Source organism: Filicampus tigris, chromosome 10 (genome assembly GCF_054856515.1).
Source record: "Filicampus tigris isolate MCC_2025a chromosome 10, RoL_Ftig_1.0, whole genome shotgun sequence".
Lineage (NCBI taxonomy): Eukaryota > Metazoa > Chordata > Actinopteri > Syngnathiformes > Syngnathidae > Filicampus > Filicampus tigris.
This window is the reverse complement of record NC_141226.1, coordinates 19,770,254-19,790,972: the sequence shown is the minus strand read 5'-3', so window position 1 is coordinate 19,790,972 and position 20,719 is coordinate 19,770,254. Positions and strand designations below refer to the sequence as shown.

The 20,719-nt window shown below is 42.2% G+C and overlaps 3 protein-coding genes, 1 long non-coding RNA gene and 4 other non-coding genes across 11 annotated transcripts; 7 read left to right on the top strand and 1 right to left on the bottom strand.

Moving 5' to 3' along the window:
* Positions 1–372: 372 nt before the first annotated feature.
* On the top strand, positions 373–5,119 carry best4 (bestrophin 4). Its single transcript, XM_086043103.1, has 9 exons — positions 373–526; positions 603–756; positions 1,654–1,754; positions 2,367–2,600; positions 2,688–2,842; positions 3,468–3,545; positions 3,608–3,841; positions 3,910–4,064; positions 4,527–5,119. The coding sequence occupies exons 2-9, from the start codon at positions 605–607 to the stop codon at positions 4,729–4,731; spliced, it is 1,314 nt and encodes a 437-aa protein (XP_085899229.1). The 5' UTR covers positions 373–526; positions 603–604; the 3' UTR covers positions 4,732–5,119.
* A 22-nt stretch (positions 5,120–5,141) lies between these two features.
* Positions 5,142–7,374, bottom strand: LOC147141225 (uncharacterized). 2 transcript variants are annotated; one of them, XR_015088382.1, is made up of 6 exons: positions 7,302–7,374; positions 6,942–7,024; positions 6,396–6,454; positions 5,893–6,061; positions 5,736–5,775; positions 5,142–5,351 (listed from the first exon to the last, which is right to left on the bottom strand). It is a non-coding gene; the product is annotated as an uncharacterized LOC147141225 (long non-coding RNA). The 2 variants fall into 2 exon arrangements; XR_015088383.1 differs by having other exon boundaries at positions 6,000–6,061.
* Positions 7,375–7,669: 295 nt separating this feature from the next.
* hectd3 (HECT domain containing 3) lies at positions 7,670–16,607 on the top strand. 3 transcript variants are annotated; one of them, XM_086043951.1, is made up of 19 exons: positions 7,670–7,815; positions 8,135–8,563; positions 9,441–9,694; positions 9,908–10,043; positions 10,954–11,075; positions 11,156–11,269; positions 11,385–11,467; positions 12,308–12,473; positions 12,563–12,644; positions 13,067–13,249; positions 13,577–13,798; positions 14,229–14,342; positions 14,438–14,527; positions 14,950–15,156; positions 15,232–15,361; positions 15,919–15,993; positions 16,079–16,154; positions 16,244–16,312; positions 16,406–16,607. In XM_086043951.1, the coding sequence occupies exons 2-19, from the start codon at positions 8,213–8,215 to the stop codon at positions 16,488–16,490; spliced, it is 2,559 nt and encodes an 852-aa protein (XP_085900077.1). In that variant the 5' UTR covers positions 7,670–7,815; positions 8,135–8,212; the 3' UTR covers positions 16,491–16,607. The 3 variants fall into 3 exon arrangements, with proteins under 3 accessions (XP_085900077.1, XP_085900075.1, XP_085900076.1); XM_086043949.1 differs by having other exon boundaries at positions 16,079–16,166; XM_086043950.1 differs by lacking the exon at positions 7,670–7,815 and adding an exon at positions 7,868–8,048 and having other exon boundaries at positions 16,079–16,166.
* A 1,191-nt stretch (positions 16,608–17,798) lies between these two features.
* rps8a (ribosomal protein S8a) lies at positions 17,799–20,301 on the top strand. The gene is made up of 6 exons (XM_086043937.1): positions 17,799–17,893; positions 18,609–18,715; positions 18,927–19,026; positions 19,204–19,379; positions 19,572–19,701; positions 20,159–20,301. Exons 1-6 carry the CDS (start codon positions 17,890–17,892, stop codon positions 20,266–20,268), a joined length of 627 nt encoding a protein of 208 aa, XP_085900063.1. The 5' UTR covers positions 17,799–17,889; the 3' UTR covers positions 20,269–20,301.
* LOC147141223 (small nucleolar RNA SNORD55/SNORD39) lies at positions 18,449–18,527 on the top strand. The gene has a single exon (XR_015088537.1). It is a non-coding gene; the product is annotated as a small nucleolar RNA SNORD55/SNORD39 (small nucleolar RNA).
* LOC147141222 (small nucleolar RNA SNORD46) lies at positions 18,751–18,859 on the top strand. Its single transcript, XR_015088534.1, has one exon. It is a non-coding gene; the product is annotated as a small nucleolar RNA SNORD46 (small nucleolar RNA).
* LOC147141221 (small nucleolar RNA SNORD38) lies at positions 19,068–19,134 on the top strand. Its single transcript, XR_015088539.1, has one exon. It is a non-coding gene; the product is annotated as a small nucleolar RNA SNORD38 (small nucleolar RNA).
* Positions 19,419–19,485, top strand: LOC147141220 (small nucleolar RNA SNORD38). The gene has a single exon (XR_015088538.1). It is a non-coding gene; the product is annotated as a small nucleolar RNA SNORD38 (small nucleolar RNA).
* Positions 20,302–20,719: the final 418 nt, after the last annotated feature.

Here is a 20,719-nt window from a genome sequence, read left to right as displayed (position 1 = left end):
TAGCTGGAAACCCTAACCCTAGTTTGAAACCCTAACTGAAAACCCTAGCTGGAAACCCTAACCCTAGTTTGAAACCCTAGCTGGAAACCCTAACCCTAGTTTGAAACCCTAACTGAAAACCCTAGCTGGAAACCCTAACCCTAGTTTGAAACCCTAGCTGGAAACCCTAACCCTAGTTTGAAACCCTAGCTGGAAACCCTAACCCTAGTTTGAAACCCTAACTGAAAACCCTAGCTGGAAACCCTAACCCTAGTTTGAAACCCTAGCTGGAAACCCTAACCCTAGCGCTGATTCATCATTATTTAGTTTACGTTGCCTTGCTATAGTGGCAGCAAACATCCCTTTTTATGAACTTGGTGTCATGGAGGGAGCGGCGATAAGGTTGATTTGTGTGGAAGTTGTCTTTGGCACGATGTTCCCAGCTCATCAATTCAAAATAAAGGTGTGTTGTGACAAGAGGACACACTTTAAATTGGGAGCCAGAGGAGCAAAGAGCCTCTTCTCTTCAGCTCCGTCTCTTTCGCAGGTGAGCCTCCACGGGTTGTGTTGTTAAATGCAGTGGTCCTCAATATTTGATTATTGGGCCCACCCTGCTCTTACAGGCATGACTGTGTCCTACACTCTTGAGGTGGCAAACGTGAGGTTTGGAGGCTTTTCCAAGCTCTTGTTCAGGTGGAAGGGCAGCATCTACAAGCTGCTCTACAAGGAGTTTCTCCTCTTCTGTGGTGTCTACGTCTTTTTCAGTGCGCTCTACAGGTGGGTCGTATCCTCATATTATTGGTAACGTGAGAACATAACATTAGTATCCTTTGCTCAGTATCGGTATCAGTCATAGTCGGTCAAATATTGCAATAACACTGTAGCATGGTATTATTGTGTTTTTTTTTTTTTTAATGAGAATATGATAATAAAATGTAGTGACACCATTGGTATCATTGGCAAAATATGATGAGATTGTATTGTGATATTATTGGTATTCCAATAACACCATATTGGGATCTGATTGTTATGGTCAGCCAAATAAAATAATACAGTTTTGTGATGATTGGTCTTATTTCAAAACAAAATAGTATTTGTACAACTATCATAATACTGTATCATGAATTTATTATCATCGAAATAATACAGTATCGTGATACTGTATTGTGATGTGGTTTTGTGGGAAGTGGTTTTGTTGGATAACACCATATTGTGTTATTGTTGGTGTCACTGCCCAAATATCATAAAACCATATCGTGATTGTATTGTTAACGTCAGCTAACATTTGCAACACCTTAATATCCTAATACTGGCTAAAGGGTTGGGAAAATGAACATATGAATAAATGTATTGAGATCTTTTTGTTATCATCAGCTTCTTGAATATAGTCGCTGTCATGTGAAAAACACTTATCTCCATTTTTTTTCATTTTCTTATATTTACATGAATCATGTTTCCATGTTACAGACATCGCATTAAAGTGAAAATTTAAAAAGTTTCCGAAATTGGAGATAAATGTTTTCCACAGGACAGTGACAATATATGATATTTATATTATATATTATTATTATCATAATATGATATGATATTATATTATTGTTTCATTGTTATGTATATCAATTCATCATCTATTGATATCCGACTCTGGCTTGTTTTGTTGTTTGTAACACATAGGTTGATGCTGACACCTAAGCAGCAGGATGTGTTTGAGCGAATCGCCCTTTACTGTGACCAGTTTACCAATACCAGCTTCATCCCTGTTCTCTTTGTGCTTGGTAGGTATAGTATGTACAAAGGGTGTGGTTTTATGTTGATATTTTAACGTATCATGTTGATACAGTGTAAATCATCAATCAGGTTTAACTAGAGTGGGACAAAAAACTTTCTATATTGTGATGTGGCATTGTCAATTATCAAATAGCACAATATTTTAACTTAGGGTCAGATAAAGTGTTGATAATATGGTATATGATTTTCTTTTTTAAGGTACCGGATCTTCATACAAGCACAAATATCAAACGCTTTTACTGGGCATGGGACCAAATATCAATATTGTGGGCTTTCACTTGGATAACATTTTTCTACCTTCATGGTACTCAAAGTGCTTTCGCACTCACTCACTCAATCACTGACTGACGACAAGACATCAGGAGCAACTGGGGTATCTTGCTCAAGGGCACTTTGACATGGTCACGGGGGCTCAGGACTGAACCCACAACTTATTGATGTGATCATATCATATTGGAACAGCATCGATACACAACAGTCAAATCAATCCATTTTTTAACTCGGGTTGGGAAAAAGTAGCATCGGGATGTATCGTTTTTGCTCAAAGTACAGTATCGAAATATTAGCATCAATTTATCCATTAACTTTGGTATTTCCAGGCTTTTATGTAACGTTGGCGTTTAATCGTTGGTGGGGCCAATACACCAGCTTCCCGCTGCCCGACAACCTGATGATGGTGGTCTCTGGGAACGTCCACGGAGCCGACGAGAGGGGTCGCCTGTTGCGGCGCACTCTCATGCGATACGCCAACCTGTCATCAGTGCTGATCCTGCGCTCCATCAGCACCAGAGTGCACAAGCGCTTCCCCACGCTGGGGCGCGTGGTGGAGGCTGGTAGGTGCCACCAAAACATCAGTTTGACATCCAACCTCCTACCTCTATAAATAAAAAATATATAACTTGATCCATTTTTTTCTCCAGGCTTCATGACATCACACGAGCTGAAGATTTTGAAGTCGCTGCACTCGGACTTCAACAAATACTGGATGCCACTTACTTGGTTCGCCAACCTGGCATCCAGAGCGAGAGAGGAGGCCCGCGTGAGAGACGACATCGCTTTGAGACTCCTCATGGATGTGACTAATTTTGTTTTCACATTCACATGAAACAACTATGAAACATCTCATGTCTTCCTGTTCTATTGAATGGGTGCATCACCTGAGCAAGAAAAGTTTTTTACAATCAGCGTACAGTATTCCCATATTGTGCTATTGTTGGTATCATCAGCCGAGTACCATCATATCATACGGTGTTGTTGTTATCGTTGGCTATATTATCCTGACCGAGCATTGTGATATTATCAGTGTCATTTGAAAAATAAGAATATCGGTATCCTTGTTGAAATATCATGAATCATGTTGAGATTTGATATTATCTCTACCCTTGACAAATGATCGTTTTGTGACATAATTGGTACAGCTGGCAAAATACAATAACGAATGCATTATCAATTATCGCATTGTCAATACACGATCATGATAATAGCATATTATGATAATATTTGTATACCTGGCCAAATACCATAATAACGCCGTTGTGATGTTATTGGGATTGCTATCATTTTGCGCAAAGTCAGCTCGAGCTCGCCAAGGACAAGTGGTAAAGAAAATGAATGGATGGGTAGTTTATATTTGCATCCCAGCAGCTATGCGCTGATAATGCAAAGTTCCCTTGAGAAGTCATGTATGGATGTCATTGCAGGAGCTGAATAACTACAGGGCCAAATGCAGTCTCTTGTTTCACTATGATTGGATCAGCATCCCCCTGGTCTACACTCAGGTGAGACGATCACATCTGCTCCTTCCATCGCCTTCGGTTGGCTCCACTGTCTCATTACGCAGGTGGTGACGTTAGCGGTCTACGCCTTCTTTGCCATGTGCGTCGTCGGCCGCCAGTTCCTGAACCCGGACAAAGGCTATAAGGACCACAAGGTTGACCTGTACGTGCCGGTTTTCACACTGCTACAGTTCTTCTTCTATGCCGGATGGCTCAAGGTGGGAGAGCTGATCATTAACCCGTTCGGCGAGGACGACGATGACTTCGAGACCAATCAGCTGATTGACAGAAACATTCAGGTGCTTCCATTTTATCCCGGCATCTTGTGTTTTTGGAGATCTAACGGTGCTGACAATGTGTCCTCAAGGTGTCCATGCTGGCTGTGGATGACATGTACCAGAACCTGGCACCCCTGGAGAAAGACAAGCACTGGGCCCAAAGACATTTCTCCATTCCTTACACAGTGTCTACAGCAGCAGAACGCCTCAGACCAGCTTTCAAAGGATCCGCCTTTGATATGAGGTCTGTCATGCCCTGTACCGTGTTATCGGTATCATCGGCCGCGTATCATGACATTATCATATCTTGATACTGTCTGTATCGTAAGACAAATTGCGTGCCATATATGACAATACTGTATTGCGATAACTTGATTGTTGGCAAAATATTAAGATATCAGTATCCTTGGACAAATACAGTATGATATCATCATGGCCAAATGTTTACTTTGTACCATATTGGTATCACTAGACAAATATATCATATTGTCGATGTGCTGTGAAAGACACTTATCTCCAATTTTGGAATTTTTAAAAAATTTTCCCAATGCGGTATCTGTAACGCGGAAACACCATTCATGTAAAAATACGAAAATGACAAAAAAATTGAGATATGTGTCACATGACAGCGACAATATGTTAATATAACTGTCCAAATATTAAGTGACATCCTTGGGTATTTAGAATGGATTTGTCATATTTGCAGGATGAGCCTGGAGGATCTAGAGCTGGAGCAGCCTGCTGATACTTTCCCTCTGCGGGTCTCCTCAATGGAGGATCACAAAGAGGGCCTCCTGCAGGGTTGCAGCCTTCCATCGCTAGTGAATGTGTCAACACATCGCTTTATGGAGGAAGTCAATGAGAATGATGAGATCCCTCTTACAGAAGAAACCAAAGTAGAATCAAACTAGGACACAAAACCAATTTCCCCCTCCTTAAAAAAAATTAACCCAAGTCAATTAACCCACATTTCCTCAAAATACCCAAAAAGGCAATGTTCAACAAGGTGTTTCAATTCTTTTTTTCTTGTATTGCTCATAGCACAAGCAGATGCCTTTCACTGTTGCATCCTGTAATATGGTTGTCACACTTCTCACTCCAAAACTTAAGCTACTTTTTCCCCCCCAAGATACAACTTTCAACCTGTTTAAAAAATAAAAATGGGGGTGTTCATGATAAAGTGCAGGGGGAAAAAAAAAATTAGGTTTACGCTACAAATAGTAAGTCACATCAGTTTTCAGAACTGTATTGTCACATTGAACATGAAAAAAAATTCTGATGCATGTCATGTGTGCAAAAATAAAGGCCTGCAGAATTAACAGCCTTTGTACGTCACTCCTTTATTATTGCTTCCTAATTTATCACAGCAATGTCATATTCTTCTCTTTGAACATTCTAGCATCATATGCATTTATCGCCAACTTCACAGGCATGTCATCACGGAAAAATGACCGACAATTTGCGACTCCACTGCACAATCCTAGTCGCATCCAGAGGACGGAAAGTCTTCAGTCATCGGTGGGCCAAATCACTAGAAAGAAAAAATATTTAAAGGCAGAGTTAAGTGTGGCTCACATTTACATTCAAAACTCATTCAATCCCAAAGACATCCATCTTTTCAGTGCAGCCATTCAATCTCAGGAATTCATTTATATTTTTTTCCCCCAAACGTTAGGGTAAAAGAGGGTCTGAAAATGTCAGGTACTGAATGAGTTAAAGACAACGCTGGCAATGTTTCAGGGCTTTAGTCAGGTTTTGGTAAACTGGATTTCACACGAACCTGTGCCAGTCCTGATAGTTTTTTTCCCCCAATAGAAAAAAGCCACAGCAGAGATGGTGGTCTCTGGCATGGCAGCACACAATTGGGGATTGACATTTGAATTAAAAAAAATATATATACACAAGCATAACAAACCTGAAAGTGAGTCCCCAGTCATGATCGGGAGCCCAAATCACTAGACGGAAGAAAAACAAATTAAGTCAAGAGTGAAGCATAGCTCACATTCATATTTAGACATTAGCAGTGTTCCAGGGCTTCAGCCAGGTTCTGATGAATTGGATTTTACACAAACCTATGCCAGTCCTTGTTTTTTCTCCCAATACAAAGATTCCACAGCAGAGAGGGTGATCTCCGGCATGGCAGTATATGATTGGGGATTTATATATATTAAAAAAACACCTTAAGTCAGTCTTGACACATGGCACCCCTTGCCCACAGCCAATCAACTGCTGCATGGATCACTGGAGACAAAGGAGTAGCGAGTTATAAAGCATGTCCGCATAAATGTTCGCTTGTAACTGCTTATTTGTGTGCTCAGGGTTTGAAAATTCACCATTGCGTTTAGTCTGCATGATGTGTTAGAAAGACATCAGCGCACACACACGACTAGTAGGCATGGGCCAGTATCACATTCTGACCACACAGTAACTGAGCTCTAAGAAATACATGTTTAAATTAGTTGCATAATGTTCCATATAAAATTCAACAAGGTTAAAGTTGTAGGGCCCAACAAACTTTAAACCGCTAACTGTCCCATGCCTAATTGCGGGTACATAAATGCAAAGTACAACTCACTTTGAGTTACCATGGAGAGTCACTGCTGATATCACAACATGGTCATTCGTTGCAAAATACTGCAAGACAAATGCATCAATAATTGAAACCACTTGCACTTTTAGACAGACCAAGAACATGTTTGGAGAGCGATAGTGGTGTTTAATTGGCATTGCTAAAACCATGTGACAATATTCAAAGGCATCTTATTGGAGTGTACATTTGAGACAATTTCAGTCCAAATTGGCAGTGTGTATGCGGCACGTGTACGGCCCAGCACTAGGCCCGTTCCGGCGAAGGACCGGGACGGGCCACTCTCGTCGGGCATCGCTCTGCGGCCTTTCAGCGTCAACAAGTTCTAAAACAGGACCTGTGGAGCCGAGGACGTGCAGAGACTTACTTTTCCAGCACAGTAACACTGAGCCAGACACATCACCTGGGCAGCTGACTGAGTGCTGGTTGATATTACAAAATACAATGATTCCCACCATCACCTCTTGAACTGGTATCACAAAACCAATTTAAACTGTTTACTGTAGTCTACATGACAATGTCCTTTTAATTTACCGCGTTGTAGGGACACGAAGTGACTTGTTCGTTTCATCCAACGTCTATCGCTCTGCTTTCTTTCCACTGGGAGGCCTTCATCTCTGAAACAAACAAGTTTGAAATCAAAGCAGGTCTGATGATCAACCACTAGTCAGCAGAAGCACCCCAATGTCTAAGACACTGAAGATTAGGCGTAAACAGCATTTGTATACGTGTAATGCTGTAATTAGCACAATGAGCTTTAGCGTGCATCGTGGAGACCTCGTGCGACGATTGTCGTCAAAATTAAACATCCACCCGATTTAAACGGCATATTTACAAAAAGAAACATTTTTATGAAAAAGACGATTCAAACTAATGCATTAAACTCCTACCAACCCAGCAGCTCGAGAACACGTGCACCAAGCCTCAAAGGATCAAGCGAGAAGGACAGAGCGGAAATCACATGCCCCCTAATATACTGTCTATCGCTGTGCATTGTGGGAAAAGTACGACGTTCTAAACATCGTTGAATGACAAAAATATTTGTACAAATATGTTTTACATGTTTATCATCAATCTTTTCCTGCTTTTACACTCGCATATTTATGTTAATGTCACTTTGTATGTGTTATACTTTATCGCGTGGCTCTCTTAGTAACATTGTATCTAAAATATATATTTTTTAAATATCAACGACACACACTTAATATTTGAATTATGTTTATAGTTTCGGTTTAGTCTTTTGACACAAAAAGAACGAGTAAGCTACCACCCCAAAAATACATAAATAAATCACGAATCACATGTAATTTTAAGTACGGAACCCCGAGCAGGTCAAAGTACTCTAAAGCACTTCCGTAGTGTACAGTCACGTCCCCACAGAATCAACACCGATTAAAGATTCAACAAAGTAAGGCGCCGGTGATCATTAACGGCACGTAGAAGAATATTGGGCTTTTTGACTGTATATTTGGTTAAATATTTCTATACACTATATTTTTCGTAAATAAGCTTTGACGACTCGTGGGCTCCTCCATTTACATCAAATTGCTAGCTTGCTGTGTTAGCTTCCTCGAGGACTGGATTGTCTTACTACCACGTTAGTAGGAACTTTGCTCATAGATTCACCTTTGGACTCACTATGTGAGAGCTTGAAAGCAACGCCCTGCGTGACTGCTGCTTTTGTGTAGTTTGACGTTCAGAATTTTCGTTTTTGTCTTGTTTGACAGGTAGGGTGGCAGCGAAAACAGGGAGGACCGTGGGGTCATGTCATCTGACTGCCACCTGCATCCATCGCCACCATCATCATGTCTCTGGGGGACAGTCCTCACCTGCTGCTCGGCCGCATTCGCTTTCTGAACCGTTGTATTGATTGTTTCCGGAAAAGCGAGCCCCTACCCGACAGTCTGTGTTATGTGCCCAGAGAGGTGTGCTATAAAATCTGCAAGGATTCGTCCTCCAGCTCCTGCGCCGCTGCCTCCGGGGCATCCACGGGGAGCTCCGGCAAGACTGTGGTATCCGTCTTTGACAGCCCGCACCAGAGTCCGATTAACAAGAAACTATGCAAATACATCATTGAACTAAAGAAAGGGACGTGTATCCGGACTACAGGGGAGGAGTACTGTAACAGCCAAGGTCTGTGGGTCAAGATAAATAAGGTAAGAAGCAGTGTGTTCTAGCTCCTGATACAGTTACCTCCTGATACAATTACATTCTTCTGTCCACGATGACACCAAATTTCCGGGTGGCAAAAGCTAAAAAATGTTGAATTGCACCACTGGTAAACGAAAATTTCATTTCACCAAGGCGGCACAATTGACAAAACGGGGTAATTGGCTGCAATGGTGATTTTGGCAATCTTCATTACCGTTATAGGTTGAATGTGTAAATTCTGAAAAAATGTTATGTGATGTAAATTGTAATTGAGGCAAAACGCTAGACGTAATTGCATTTCACAGTCCAAGTTGATTCCAAAATAGACTTGGTGGAAACTTAGACAAAGTTAACTTTAACATTAAGGGACTGGCCTATTAATTGACTTTTCTGTTGCTCGGATAAATGGCACTGACATGCACTTGATCCTGAAATAGTGTGTCAAAATATACCAGCAGGCCAGCCATAATGTTTTACTAAATTACTCAACGACAACCCACCAAATATTTTACACATACCTGTGAGAAAATGTGTTCCACAAATTCGATAGAAGAAGTTTCGTCCATAATCCGTCCCTTTAGAAGTGTCTACCCTGCCTATAGGCATTTTTGCAAACCTCTCTCTACCGTGGCAATTTGTGTATATCAGATATATTTGGCTGCACAGGGCCCTTAAAAAAATAAAACTTATATATACACACACACACACACAAATTCATTTTCTTTTGGCATCATAAAATGTAAATCATTGTCCTTTGCATGGGAAATTGAAATGGATTTCAAGGATTTTGCTAATAAATGATGAAGTGAGAGGTTATGGATCTGAAGAAAGGATCTTTCATCTATCACCTTTTAAATGTAATATAAATGTGGGTGTGTCCAGGAGCAGCTGGAGGAGCACCGTCTTGGGCAGGAGCTGGAGGAGGGTTGGATCCTGGTGTGCAAGCACACAGAGGGCGGCGACAGGCTGGTGCCGGTGGAGTCGCCCGAGACAGTGAGCAGGCAGCAGCAGCTTTTGGGCTACGACCACAAGGCGTGCAACAGGTGGGAGCACGTGGTAGACGTGGAGAATGCCATGTTCCTCGGATCCAAACCCAAAATAGCGGAGCCGGACACCGCCGCGGTAGAGAAGCTGAGGTTAGTCTGTTTTTTAAAAGAGGGATAATTTTACTGGGAATGATGATTACACTGGTCAAGATATTTTTTTCAATCAGAGATGCAAATAAAGTTTTCTAGATGGATTTTTTTGCGCTGATGTCGAAACTGCCCTCATTTTCAAAGTCGAAGGTTCCAACCAAAGTCTTTTGTGCTCAAATACGTTCAAATAAAACGTTGTCTCATAACTGTTAGGCACGTACCCCCGACGTGGACGTATGAATGCGATGAGGACCTGGTGCACTACTTCTATGACCACATCGGCAAAGAGGATGAGAACCTGGGCAGCCTGAAGCAGAGCGTGACCAGTATTGATGTTTCCTCATGTTCGGTGAGGTGCAAAAACTACTCATCGGCGTTTTCAGCTTAAAGTTCAATAACTGCAAATCATGTTTTGTTTTTGTTTTTTGGGGCATCTCATCTTACAATCGGCTAAATTCAAGGCTTGAATTAAAGGGGAAGTCAAGTCTAAAATTGTATTTGCAATCTGTACAGTGCTTTTGTGGAATATGAATTAAGCAGCAAAATCCACCCATTTTATTCCATCTCGGGGGGGTGACCATTTTGGCACTTGCTGTCAAGTGAAAATGACTTAATAGTATAGAAGGGCTCAGCTTGCGAATGTTATGACCAAATCCAAAAACCGGATGAGCCATGATTAGTCCTTACCTGAGCCCTGACCTACGCACCGCTATTTGGTTGACAGAGCACGAAGATGGTGATAACGAATACTGAAGAAAAATGCGAGAGAGAAAAAATAAAAGAAAATGTCGAAAGTATGGGATCTTTTCAGAGTGAAACGCTAAGCGAGCACCGTGGCGATAATCGTCGTAATACGGACCTTGATCTCAGCTAAAGACGGCCAGTACGAAGCCATGTAGAGCCTAAGAAAAAGTGAAATCTATGAAGCGCAAGTCGCGTCTTATGAGACCAACCAAGACTGCCAAGATTTTAAGGCTTTCAAAAAAGTCCTCTTTGTCATCACCAGTACGCTTCTTGGTGGCATTACAAAAACATTAGTGGAGTTAATCCTTTCCATCAGCGGTACTCAAGCTTTTTACACCAAAGTGCCACCTCAAAAATGCTTGGTTCTCCAAATCATGCAGTTAGAACATTTAATTCAGTTATTCTTTGATGTACCACTAGAGGGAGCCCACGTACCACACCTTAAGAATCCCTGCTTTTGATGCTCATTGAACTGAAGTCTCACAGATTATACTGATCACACCACTCACTGCTAGGAGGATCCCAGCGGCGGCGTGAACAGTTTAACAGATGGCGACACCAAAACATACTGGGAGAGCGACGGAATGCAGGGACAGCACTGGATACGCCTTCACATGAAAAGGGGGACTGTTGTCAAGTGAGAAGCAACCAAAACGCAAAACCAGTGTTGCATTCCCGTTGTGGTCCAAACGCAAATATTTGCCCGTTGTGTCGTAGTAAGCTGATTTTGACGGTGGACTCCACAGACGACAACTACATGCCAAAGAGGGTGACCGTGTACGGAGGCGAGGGAGACACCCTGAAGAAGCTGAGTGACGTCACCATTGATGAGTGAGCCTCTTAAAAATGCGCCACTTGAATCCACAGACTCTGAATCCCTCCAATAAAACTTAGCTTCCGTGAAGCAATATAACTTTTAACCGCCCCTGCCTCACTTTGTCCACAGCAATCTGATTGGGGAGATCTGCGTGCTGGAAGACATGTCATCTCACCTGCCAGTCATTGAGGTCCGAATTGAAGAATGTCGGGGTGAGTTTTCATTTTCAGGATGAGGTATTAGTTGGAATGAGGGGCAATCATTTGTGCAAATATCGCAGGGGTTCCCAGAACCCACAGCGACATATGAACACCTTTGAAGTCGCCACTACTTTATATATTAATTTTATTATTTACAGGGCTACAGACCAGTTGGCCGTTGTTTACTATAATAGCGGCTATCTGTTAACTGGCTAACCGTTACCCAGTCTGCGTATTGATTGCTTCTGGTTATCAGTTGTGGCTGTGCAGCTGGTATATGAAGGTGCTTGTTATGTGTTTATTTTGTTACCTTGTGTTACTGCTGTGCAATTAATCGAAATTAAATTACGAAAGTGCCCAGCACGTTTATAGTGTTTCAAAGAAATGTATTTGTCTTTATATTTTTTACCTTTAAACATTTTCTTGTTTTGTACCCCAAAAATAAATGATCGTTTGAATAATCGTGATTTTAATTATTATCAAAACAATCGTGATAAATACTTTTTTCATAATCGAGCAGCCCTAGCGTGTGTCCATCCTTGAACACCTGTGGAGGGATTGCAAGTCATTCTAGCTAGTCATGGTAGGCTATATTGAATGAGTTAATGTTTACTTTATCGTACGGTTGACGTGCACTTGCGTAAGCCAGTTAGTTCATCTTTGCAACAGACACATTTTACTTAATTTTCTTTTGACAGTGTGAAACGATTCCAAACTTTGTCTTTTCTACACTCTTGCTTCCTGGCCTGCGCTTACTGCTACTTGAGTCTGCAGTAACATGCGGCATTCTTTTTTTTTTTTTTACACAAGATATCTTTGTTGTGTGCATATGTGGCGCTTTCTCTGGGAAAGATGAGGGTATAGACGTGCGCATCCGAGGCTTGAAGATCAAGTCTTCATGCGAGCGAGACCTGGGACTGAACGCCGACGTCTTTCAGTCCTCCTACTTGGTGCGCTACCCGCGTCTGCAGGGGACGCCGGCTGATGTCCTTTACCGCCGAGCGCTGATCATCCAGAGGTAGTAAATGTTTATAGGCAAGCAAGCCAAATGAAAAATGCTCATATGGGCCAACTGTTAAAATCGTCCCTTGATGTTTTTTCTCCCAGGTTCATTTCTTTACTAGACAGCGTTCTCCCGCACTTTGTGCCTGCCTGGGACTACAGCCTGGGCACCTTCAACCACATCAAAGTCAGTTTATTGGTGTTATGTCCATCCATCCATCCATTACTGTATGTTTAATAGAGCTGGGACGATACACTTTTGTCCCTATCCGATACGGATCCCGACACTTGGGTTGCGAGCCGATACGTATTGCGATACTTAAATATTCTAAAAAATATCAGGGCTGTCAAAGTTAAAACATTAACTATGGAGATTCATTTCAATTTTATAACGCACTAAAAACAATTAACGCAGTTTTATTTACTTCCAATAGCAGCTGACCCCTGCTGATACCATGCTTATGTGAGAAAGCCCACGCAGTATCCTACTTAGAAGTGTTCTAAATGAAAGTACAATACAGACAGGATCTGCTGTCTCCGTGTGAAAGATTTCCGATACAGTCTATGATTTTGTTTTTGGGGGCTTTGCTTCTTTTCGTCACCTTCCAGAGCATTAAGCAGTTCCTGCTGCAGTCCAAACGTCGCTCTGCGCTGGTCACGCAGTGCCTGAAGGACTCAGAGACCAGCAAGCCCAACTTCCTGCCGTGCCTCTACATCAACAGGCGGCTGGCCATGGAGCACAGGGACAACCCCTCGCTGGACGCCAGCTGCAAGAATGCCGTGTTCAGTCAGGTCAGCTCTGCTTGATTTTACGATTCAACTCCATTTTCCAAGTGAAAGTAAAAAAAAAAAAAGGAAAACACAGACTCTGAAATGTATCCCATGGAGGATGTAAAATATTGCAATCCTATTTTGACAAATAAGTAGAAAGTACAGATATCTGTTTTCAAATGTAGGGAGAATGAAAGAAGAAAAGTTGTCACGAGTAAAAACACCCAAGCAAAGTTTACCCGAAAAATGTAGCTACGGATAGTATAGTAACAAAATGTGTACTTCATTACTCTTACCACTGCACGTCACCGATATATTCCTGTCACCTTTGTACTTGTAACCCCGCAGGTTTACGAAGGCCTAAAGCCATCCGATAAAATGGAGAAGACTTTGGATTACAGGTGGCCTGCTCGTTACGACCAGTGGTGGGAATGCAAGTTCATTGCAGAGGGCATCATCGACCAGGGCGGCGGCTTCCGGGACAGCTTGGCTGACATGTCCGAAGAGCTTTGTCCCAGCTCGGCCGAATGTCCAATGCCGCTGCCCTTCTTCACACGAACGTCCAACCAGGTATGACGGAACCTCAAGAGACCTCTTTATTAATTGTACAGGCAAGACTTTAAGTCATATTCTTGCACCATTAAGTGTCAGGACAATGAGAATGTGGCTTCTGTCAAACAAATGGGAATAGGAACAAAACAGGAAGTAGTGGACTACCAAAATAAGAGCAGTGCTAGTTGAAAAAAGATGGACTTAAAGGATCAAAGCCTTTTCTTCCTAAAAGTTGGTCACTAGCTCTGGTTGAGAGTCCTACCTCAGTAGAAACCTATCAAAATAAAAGCAGTAACAGGTCAAAGTGCTCTCATGACATGGTAAAATCACATATTATAATAGTCCCATGTGCAAAAAAATCAATAAAATGTATTTTTCCCCAAATGTTTGGTTTATGACTTTCCCGCCTCCTCTGTTTCTAATGATTTTGGGCTCTGTTTCTCTCCAGGGTGCCTTGGAGGCCAGAGACTATTACGTTCCCAACCCGTCCTGCAAAGAATTCCACAAGTATGAGTGGATTGGGCAGCTCATGGGTGCAGCACTTAGAGGGAAAGATTTCCTCGTTAGTGATTCTTGTCTTCTTGATTCTTTTGTCTCGTTTGCAGCAGCCCTACTTGATATTTCATGTTGTTGTTTTTGTTCTTTCCCATCTGACAGGTTCTGGCTCTGCCCGGCCTGGTGTGGAAGCAGCTGACCGGGGAGGCAGTCAGCTGGAGCAAAGACTTTCATGCTGTTGACTCAGTGCTGGTGAGGATATTTGTGTACTATTTTTTTTTTTCACGTCATATTCATATACCGTATTTGCCAATTTCCTCAAATAGTAGCCTAGGCAAAAATCTTATTATTTATCTTAGACATTAAAACATTCATAAGAAAAATAAACCTACATTAAGTTCCTAAAATAAAATAAAAGAACATTTAAATAACACAATGGCAATAAAACACAATGCTTTAAAAGTCATTTGAATTGGAATCAATAAACACCACTCCCCAAGCCTTATATTAGGACATGTCCAGTTGGATGTATTTTAAACTAAATTATGATGTACAGTATGCATGTTTAAAAGCTTTAACGTTAAATCCAGTTTCACCCGGATCTGGCACCAGCTTATGCTAAAAGCTAAATTGCACATAGAAAAGCTCACTCATTGTGTTGGCTGCATTGTCAGGTCAACCTGCTGGACGCCATGGACAACATGGACCGCGAGACGTTCGAGTTCCGTTTCGGCGAGGAGCTAGTGTATACCACGCTGCTAAGCGACGGCCAGATGGTGGAGCTGATCCCAGGCGGCGGCAACGTGGCCGTCCGCTACGAGGAGCGCCGCGAGTTCATCCGCCTGGTGCAGAAGGCTCGGCTGGAGGAAAGCAAGCAGCAGGTGCGTATCCACGTTTTTGTCCCGACGCTCGCCTTTCGCACCGTACGCGTCATCCGTCCGTTTGCGGCATCGCAGATCGCGGCGTTACAAGCCGGGCTGCTCAAGGTGGTCCCGCAAGCGGTTCTGGATCTGCTCACCTGGCAGGAAGTGGAGAAGAAAGTTTGCGGGGACCCGGAGATCAGCGTAGAAGCCCTCAAAAGACTCAGTGAGTTGACTGCACATATAATATTTGTCATTGTGTGCTAATGACTGTGAAAACCGGCATTATTATGTCTTTTTTCCCCCCGTGTTGCTCATCTGTATAAATAGAATGCTTACACTTAGAACCCAGGAACTCTTTTTTTAATGAAAGCTTATGTGCATTTTTAAGTGGCTGTTACATCTACGGCGCTGCGACCCTGTTCACCAGCAACTGCAGCAAAACTAGTGCACTCATGCGTGTAATTGGCTCTTGTGTGGTAATTTTGCAGGGTCTCTTTGTTAAAAATAAACATGTTTGAAAAAGGTGGAGCCGTCACAGAGACCTGTGAGTAAGGTAATAACAGAAAGACAGGGGAGGGGAATATAACACGCTCACTTCCCCTGCCCTTTTGTGGTGAAAGCCACAGAGTCCTGCACTGACGTCAGCTAATTGTCTGATTGCAGGATGCCGCGTCGCCGTGTGAAAGCTCTGTTGTGTTAAAAAAAAAAAAAAAAGAGCAAAAGCAGGCGTGATGCTGGATATCTGTGGAAAGAGGCTAATTTGTTTCTAATGTTTGCCAGCTTGCTATGAGGACCTGGAACAAAATGACATTCGTGTGCAGTATTTGTGGGAGGCGCTCACCAACTTCACCAACGGTGAGTCGACGCACTTTCTTCATCCTCAACGTACGAATCCAACATCAAACTTGATGGATTTTTTCCCCCACCCCCATCCTTTCAGAGGACCGTAGCAGATTTCTAAGGTTTGTGACGGGTCGGAGTCGTCTTCCCGCCCCCATCTACGTCTTTTCTGACAAGCAAGTATTTTGGCAAGTATAATGATCACTTTACAAGACTTGCGAATGGACGTTTTATCCTTTGAACTGCTTTTTACTTCCTGCTGTAGCTCTGAGAGCGACGCGCTTCCACAGTCTTCCACGTGCTCCAGCACACTCTATTTACCCAACTACCCGAGGTCAGCAGTCAGCCATCTAAAACACGTATCCTGACTGCATTTGTATATTTATGAGCCCGCTGAACGCCGCATGTGTGGATTTTGTCACCGCAGCGCCAAAGTTTGCGAGGAGAAGCTGCGCTACGCCGCCTACAACTGCGTGGCCATCGACACGGATGTAAGCCCTTGGGAAGAGTGACCCCTCGAGGAGTTTCGCTGCACATGCATCACTTTGAAAAGGAAGAACTGCCAAGTCATCACAGCTGTAAATAATAGAGAAAGAGAAAATAATAAAGGAATATACTGTATATGGAAACTTGACTTTTTGGGGGTTTTGTGACCTATTTGCATTGTTGTTTGTGTGTCAATCTCAAGAAGATATGATAGTTATTACACTATTTTAACTATGACGTGTAATATACCTGTGATTGGCACACGACCAGACAGTATATGTAAACCCAACCTCTCACCAAAGTCAAATGGGATAGGCTTCAGATCAGCGGAACTGTAATTAGAGGACAAGCGCTATTGAAAATGGTGCATTCCCTGCAACCACTAAGGATCCCCCGGGGAGAACGGAGTACGGAAACATGAAAAAAAGTTGCAAATGCATCTCCTTGGATGCCACAATTTGCAGAACACCTCGATGTCACTCAAATTCCCAAATGAAAAGGTGATACTGGACGAGCCCACCTAGTCTGCCTGCCAAACGCCCCAACAAAGGCCTGATTATTTCACGATTACGAAGCCTATTCTAATACCGGGTAAATGAAAAAATGTTTTCTCATAGCTTTATGTAAAATTGTAAGTAAAATACAATTCAAAATTAGCCACAGCTCTCAGTATCACAGTTCTGAACATATACCTGTAGTTTCTTTTATATTTTTTATCAGTAACACTGGTCAACAAGTTTTTTTAATCACAAATGCAAGTAAACTTTTCTACGATTTTTTTCGCTGACTCCGAATCTGTCCATATAGAGTAGTTTAGTAATATTCATTGAGGGTCAGGTTTAGCAACTGATAGATTTTTTTCTGAAACGTCATGCTAAAAAAAAAAAAAAAAAATACAGCGCATGGTAATGTTTTGCAAGCTTTTATTGGTCAAACTTAAAAACAAAAAAATGAAGATATCTCAAAAACCTGACGTGCAAGAAAAAAAAGAAAATAGATGTTTTTAAATCAGCGTTGAGTGATACAAAGCCGTAGCTCATTAAAATTTGCTGCAGACCAGTCAAATTAAAAAAAATGTTATTTGGATCTTGTTTTGACTTGTAGTCGTAATAAAGGCAATTCTGTGATTAGTGATTGAGAAATTATTTAAAATGTACGTACGCGGGTTGATATACAGTAACATAACACGAATTATATTATGACAAAACATTAAAACTCTTAAAAACTATATACTACATTAGGGATGCGTAGAAAATATTTTTTGTATTTTTATAGCTTTATATATTTTTTTCTATTATTATAAATTATAAAGTATTAAACGGCTAATTAACTAACTCGTTGTTATATGACAATTCTCGCGAGACGACATGACTTCAAACCTTCCCATGATCCCTTACGGTTCCTCTTTCTAGCCGGCGCCTGAGAATGGGTACGTGTTTTAATACTCGGGTCGGGGGGAGAATCCTTGTCCATCTGTCGTTTTATCCCAGGAATTTCGAAATTGCTTACAAATTTATTAAGGCTAAACATAATGAAGTCGAGGCGTAATCAAATTGAGTGTGCGCGGGCCGCTTATAATGTTTTAAGAAAGTCGTTTTCTGTGGACGTGTGAAATTCTCCAAGATGGCTCCTCGCTAGCTGCGTCTCGATCTTATGATGCCGAATTACGGCATGGCACGCGTGATTGTTTTCTTGGGGACAAGGTATTTAATCATATCATATCGTGTGTTCATGACGTTAAAGCTTTGCTTATCACGTACATGCTACATTTAAGCAGGTTAACTGGACAGTCGATGTGAGCGTTGCTGGCTAGTCTGTTAGCTTCTTAAAGCTACAACGTGCTATTTTACAATTTTTAAACGTCTTTTCTCAGTCAATTATACTCGCTGTTTGTGCCCGCTGTTGGCTGCTGCTATAAATACTCTAGGTTTTTAAACTAGTGTAGTTCTGTTCCTACATGAACTGAAGATTTTCTGACTATGCTTGAGTGACATGATGAAAGCTTCTAATGCGGAATCCAAATGCATAATGTGGACAACCTACCTTGGAGAACTGATTGCTCAAGCATAGTCTGACATTGCTTCGCGTGCATTTGCTCATATGCCTGCCACTCCTATAAAAAACAATACATAATCTGTTCCCAGGTATCTCAAGGGACAACTGGCACAAACGCCGCAAAACCGGCGGCAAGCGTAAGCCGTACCACAAGAAGAGGAAGTACGAGCTCGGACGGCCTCCCGCAAACACAAAGGTACATGGCAAATGTTGTGGTTTATCTCTGAATGCCACGTGAGTGATGAAAACTGGACCCTTAGGTAGGTCTTATTTGCATCGTTATGGTGCAAAGCTTGGGGCCTACCCATGCTAGGACTCGTCATAGTTACACTGACACGTTTAAGAAATAAGATATTTGACTGGATTTTGTCGATAGTATTTAATAATAATAATAATAATTTCTTCAGATTGGCCCTCGCCGTATTCACACCGTGAGGGTCCGTGGTGGGAACAAGAAGTATCGCGCCCTGAGACTGGACGTCGGCAACTTCTCATGGGGGTCTGAGTGTAAGTCTCCAATATGAGGTGATGCAAAAGCTTCCTGAGATCTTCAGTGAAGATAACTGTCCAGTTCTGCTACTGAATGCAAGTGCTGATAGTTTAGACTCTGAGAACCAATCTATTATAGCAACTGCTAGTCGTAAATCAGGTGGGGGGAGAAAATCAGCATTTCATCTCACTCAGGCTGCACACGCAAGACCAGGATCATCGACGTGGTCTACAACGCCTCCAACAACGAGCTGGTCCGAACCAAGACCCTGGTGAAGAACTGCATCGTGCTGGTTGACAGCCTCCCTTACAGGCAGTGGTATGAGGGTCACTACACCACTCCTCTGGGACGCAAGAAGGGAGCCAAGCTGGTGAGTGACCAAATTTGACGGCCAAATAAGTCTCTCGTCTTTCTGTGAAGATAACTGTCCAGTTCTGCTACTGAATGAAAGTGATGCTAATGAAGACTCTGAGAAAGACCAGTCATCTCAACTTGATAGCTCTTTAGAGCTGTCATAATGTGATGCTTTGGAGCTAAAATGTCACCAACCCTTGCTGTGCAGACTCCTGAGGAGGAAGAGGTCCTGAACAAGAAGAGGTCCAAGAAGACCCAGAAGAAGTATGACGAGCGAAAAAAGATGGCTAAGATCAGCACGCTCTTGGAGGAGCAGTTCCTACAGGGAAAACTGCTTGGTGAGCCATTCTGGGCTTTAGTGTCTCAAAGCCTCATTTTCAAGTTAGAAGTGGTGCTTCCAGATGGTATTTTTTCGGTTATAAGCATTTCTCTCTAGTCTTCAAACTTGTACAAATAAACGCTGCACTTCAAACAAACACGATAAAAGTGATAATTACTTTTTACTGCAGCATCCTGAGCAGCTTTGATTTACTATATGTACCACACCGCCTGCCCAGAGTGGCATCTGTTATAGCTGATGTCAAAAGATAAGTGTAGCTGCAGTGGAAGAAATGTACGCCAATCGTATTGAGTTTGATACAGTTGAGTATGTTTTTTGTTTTTTCTTTTAGTTAATAAAAACAGTCCATTAAGAGTGAATATCATATTGCAGTTATGTCCAAATTAAGTGATGTACTTGAGTGGGCTGAAAGGGAAAACTAAGGTGAATGTTAATTTTGCATTGTCCATTTGCAGCTTGCATCGCCTCCAGACCGGGCCAGTGTGGCCGAGCAGACGGATACATTCTGGAGGGCAAAGAACTGGAGTTCTACCTGAGGAAGATCAAGGCCAAGAAAGGCAAATAAATGTTTCACTTGCCAATAAAAAAAAAAAACAAATGTAAATTGTCCTGGTTTTTACTCCCTGTAGAGTGCCAGTCTTCATGCAAATTATATTTTAGTAGTAGGCGCAGTGCTTTAAATTGACCGTTACGGAGTACCAGCATTTCCCAGGACGATTTACCGGGACTTAACATGAGCCCGCAGTACCCTCTCTCATTCTATTTCTCTTTTGCATTTTATGGTACGTATCCTTCAGTAATTCCAGTACCATGACTTTTTTCTGCCTCTGGTAACAGTTTATTTGGCGTGTGCGCCGTCTTTTGGACATGTCACAAAAGCTGCAAACATACCAACGTAACACGCCGCCAACGCAAATGACTTCAAAATAAAGATTACTAAATTATACATTGACGCCAATGCGAAAGCTGTAGTAGGCTTTTATTTTGAAATTGGCCCGTGTGGTGGCGGAACAGCT

Bases quoted from the DNA above. Each gene is read 5' to 3' on its own strand.
- best4 (XM_086043103.1), top strand. From the start codon at position 605: ATGACTGTGTCCTACACTCTTGAGGTGGCAAACGTGAGGTTTGGAGGC. The intron at 1,755-2,366 runs GTAGGTATAGTA...TGGTATTTCCAG, and splicing joins CCCTGTTCTCTTTGTGCTTG to GCTTTTATGTAACGTTGGCG. The intron at 3,842-3,909 runs GTGCTTCCATTT...TGTGTCCTCAAG, and splicing joins TGATTGACAGAAACATTCAG to GTGTCCATGCTGGCTGTGGA.
- hectd3 (XM_086043949.1), top strand. From the start codon at position 8,213: ATGTCTCTGGGGGACAGTCCTCACCTGCTGCTCGGCCGCATTCGCTTT. The intron at 10,044-10,953 runs GTGAGGTGCAAA...ACTCACTGCTAG, and splicing joins TTGATGTTTCCTCATGTTCG to GAGGATCCCAGCGGCGGCGT. The intron at 14,343-14,437 runs GTTAGTGATTCT...CCCATCTGACAG, and splicing joins TTAGAGGGAAAGATTTCCTC to GTTCTGGCTCTGCCCGGCCT.
- rps8a (XM_086043937.1), top strand. The intron at 19,027-19,203 runs GTAAGTCTCCAA...CATCTCACTCAG, and splicing joins CTTCTCATGGGGGTCTGAGT to GCTGCACACGCAAGACCAGG. The intron at 19,702-20,158 runs GTGAGCCATTCT...GTCCATTTGCAG, and splicing joins CCTACAGGGAAAACTGCTTG to CTTGCATCGCCTCCAGACCG.